The following is a 3373-nucleotide window of genomic DNA, read 5'->3' on the forward strand; positions in this document are numbered from 1 at the left end:
ATAATAATATAAATAAAGTTTTATAATGATGATAATAATAATATAAATAAAGTTATAATTTTATCATCTATTAAATTTATTTTCGCAAACCTTTTCATTGTTTAGCCCATCTATCTGAGCCTACATCTGTGTATTAGCCCCACATTTAAAATCAGAACTTGGTTTTATTGCCAAGTACATTTACACATACAAGGAATTTGACTTGGTGTTTTCGTGCAAAACAATTATTTTATTATTTTTCTTCTTTTCTTTCTTTCTTTTTTGTTGTTCGAAATAAATAAACAAACATAAAGGAAGAATAAGAATATTGAATTTCAATAGTATAAGACAAGATAAAAATACAGAAGCAATTTAAAAACATAAAATTAAAGAGATTATAAAGAACACAAAATGTATGTACAAAATAACCCAAAAACTTTATTCTCGCTTAAATTAAATACCATTTTGTAACCATCAGTCCATAAATACAAACAAACACAATAATCGCGTGCTGTTGTCGTAAACACTAAATCCCGCCTGTTCGGAACAATCATTTTCTACGCGTTCGCGCGCGTATGTCAGGTGGGCGTGTTCCTGCGCTCCCATTGGTCGAGCGCTGTTCCTTTTCCTCCCCGGCTTCCGGTTTCTCTTCACGCGCACGCCCCAGCCTGAATAATGATAATAATGATCAAGATGGCTACTACTGAATCCTCCTTACGGTAGCTAACCTCCAGTTTCATGGAAGCGCCGAAAACTGCTTTTCCTCGCTGTTTGAGTCCCTCGTAGGCGACGGGGGATGAACCACGGATCAAACTTTATGGATTAAAACGGGCGGAGAGCAGATAAAAGTGATCGCGTTGCCTGCAGCTCTCATTCTCAGGACGCTAGCTAGCAGAGCAACTAGAGCAACTAGCAGAGCAACTAGCAGAGCAGCCAGCTAGCTCCGCTCCTCGACCCGTCTCCAGCTTTCAGCCAGCGGCGGCTCACAGCAGCGCCCTCCTCCCCGCTTTAGGTGCCCGCTCGTCGGTCGGAGAGCGTCAAATGGCCGAGCCGAGGAAAGTACCGTTCGTCACCATCTCCTCCTTCAGCACGTCGCCGACAGCAGCCCCGGAGACCGGCAAGAAGCGCCGCCGCGAAGATGAGGCCGCCGACATCACTTTTGGGAAAGATGGAGGTGGAAGTGCCGCGGCGGTCGGGTCAGGAGGTGGCGGAGGTCCTTTCGGGAAAGGAGGCGACGCAGAAACCGGGGAGGTGAAGCCGACAGTCCGCCTCATCCTGCCGCTGTCCGAGCCCAGCGACCGGGGCTCCTCCGAGTTCAACTACGGAGAGCTGCTGAGCTCAACTCTTTCTCAGGTTAGAGAGGCACGGAGGCTCCATGATGAGAGCAGGAGGGGCCTAAAACCTGGAGTCACCTCACCAGGGTTTGGTTTGGGAGTCTCAAGGTGTCAGATATGTTGTTAATGGTGCTCAGGTGTTTATAATGCACTGACCCTGTCTTTAACTCATAATTATACGCTGTATTTTTGATTTATTATAACATAGGGTCAAACTACAGACAGATCTGTTATGACAGGATGGACATTTGCACGTGTAAGGGGCATTGTTGCAGTCTCATAATTTTATTTCCATAAAATTATGAGACTCATAAGAACAACAACAACAAAAAATGTAGGGAGTAGACAGATTATCGCCCTGGCTGATTATTGGGGCCAATATTTGGCATCCATTTTCTTTTTTGGTTACACGATGACATCAGATCAGTAATCTGTATCAGATTATGTACAAGTTCAGGTGGATTGTCGCTTTAAAGAAGACCTGATTGATAAACTTTATATCCATTTGTGATGATAGACAATGTTATGAAGAAAAACTTAAAAATCCTCCTGCTCCCGTTTCATTTAATCATTTAATCATTTCTCTTGTTTCCGTCAGGTAAAGCATGCAGGTTCAACAGTCCCGAAAGGACTCACTCCTCCACTGGACCCCAACGACCCGTTTGCTGACGACGATCGGGAGAGACGGGAAGTGGAAGAGCTGGCCAAGAAATTTGAGAGCAAATATGTAAGTGTAAAGATATATAGATATATGTTATTACAGCCATAACTGTGTGGTAGCGGCGGGGGATATATTGAATATACTCGAGGTGTTGCAGATTTTCTAACATAATGTATAAAATGACTAATATCGGGAACATAGACTATAAACTGTTAAATTGTTTTTGTAAGTTGCTGGGGTTTTGGTTCTCTCGCTCTCTTCACACACACACACACACACACACACACACACACACACACACACACACACAGGGCTCAAAACTGACTATTCAGTCACATGACTTAAAATATTATTAATGTATGAACTTCAGAGCTGTTAGTTTGTTGTCCGCTCGCAGTGAATGAATCGTCACGGTTAAAGGCGCCGCGTTATCTGTTTAACTGTCTGTTAACATCCAACTGTTGACCAGAAACTTAAAGTCCACAACAAAAACGTTAACACTTCAGTCTGAGACAACCGGGCTCTTCAAAATAAAAGCACCATGGCTCCCACTTTGATTTATTTAATTACAACAATACTAAATTCATTATAGAAGTACTTTATTTAACTCCCTTGTAACCATATTTTATTAAATGCTAATGTTATATCAGTCATGTATTCAACTTTATTATATGACAGTAGCTACTTTATTTAACTTTATTGTAACTTCAGTTCATTTAATAATTTTGTATTTTAGTAGTTAAAATTAGTTTAAAGGACATTTAAAAATATGGAGATATAAATCGTGCATATATCGCAATATTATTTCAAAGCCACATTGCCCAGCCCTACTGTGCAGATGTTTTGCATGCAGAAGAATATCTCAAATATATTTTAAATGTCTTTGTGTACTTCCTTTTGTCTGCAGGGTGGTGTCTCAAAGAAGAAGAAAAAGGACAGGATGCAGGATCTCATTGACATCGGCTATGGCTACGATGAGACTGACCCGTTCATTGACAATTCAGAGGCTGTGAGTTCCCTTTTTTACCAAAGTACACACACATCACTTTCTGAATTACTCATAAGTAGAAACTTAAAAGTTGCTGGTTTGACAATAAACGGCTGTAAAGTCAGTACTAAGTGTCAAATTTGGATTATCGTTAAGACTGTGACCAATGATCTTAAACGAACTCTCCCTAAATGCTGTCCGTTATCAACCAAAAGTTAGCCGCAGTCTGTCAGACACAGCAGTCAGTCGAGTTTGTTTTGCTGTTCTCTTGTTTACAAACTGGGCGTGCAGAAGGAAACCAGTGATGCTACTGGTCTCTGTCCTTATCTACAGCGACACACACACACACTCGGGAAACATTTCACACACGTGCTATCTTTCCTGTTAATGTACATTTCTTATGCTTTTCAT

At 41.2% G+C, this 3373-nt stretch overlaps 1 protein-coding gene across 1 annotated transcript; it reads left to right on the forward strand.

The window, feature by feature from the left end:
* Positions 1-1020: 1020 nt before the first annotated feature.
* LOC121937963 (ubinuclein-2-like) lies at positions 1021-2983 on the forward strand (the record flags this gene model as incomplete). Its single annotated transcript, XM_042481256.1, has 3 exons — positions 1021-1332; positions 1912-2040; positions 2882-2983. Coding segments are annotated over exons 1-3 (543 nt in total), but the record flags the coding sequence as incomplete, so codon positions are not given.
* Between the last annotated feature and the right edge of the window lie 390 nt (positions 2984-3373).

The sequence above is a fragment of the Plectropomus leopardus genome, unplaced genomic scaffold (genome assembly GCF_008729295.1).
Source record: "Plectropomus leopardus isolate mb unplaced genomic scaffold, YSFRI_Pleo_2.0 unplaced_scaffold28032, whole genome shotgun sequence".
Lineage (NCBI taxonomy): Eukaryota > Metazoa > Chordata > Actinopteri > Perciformes > Serranidae > Plectropomus > Plectropomus leopardus.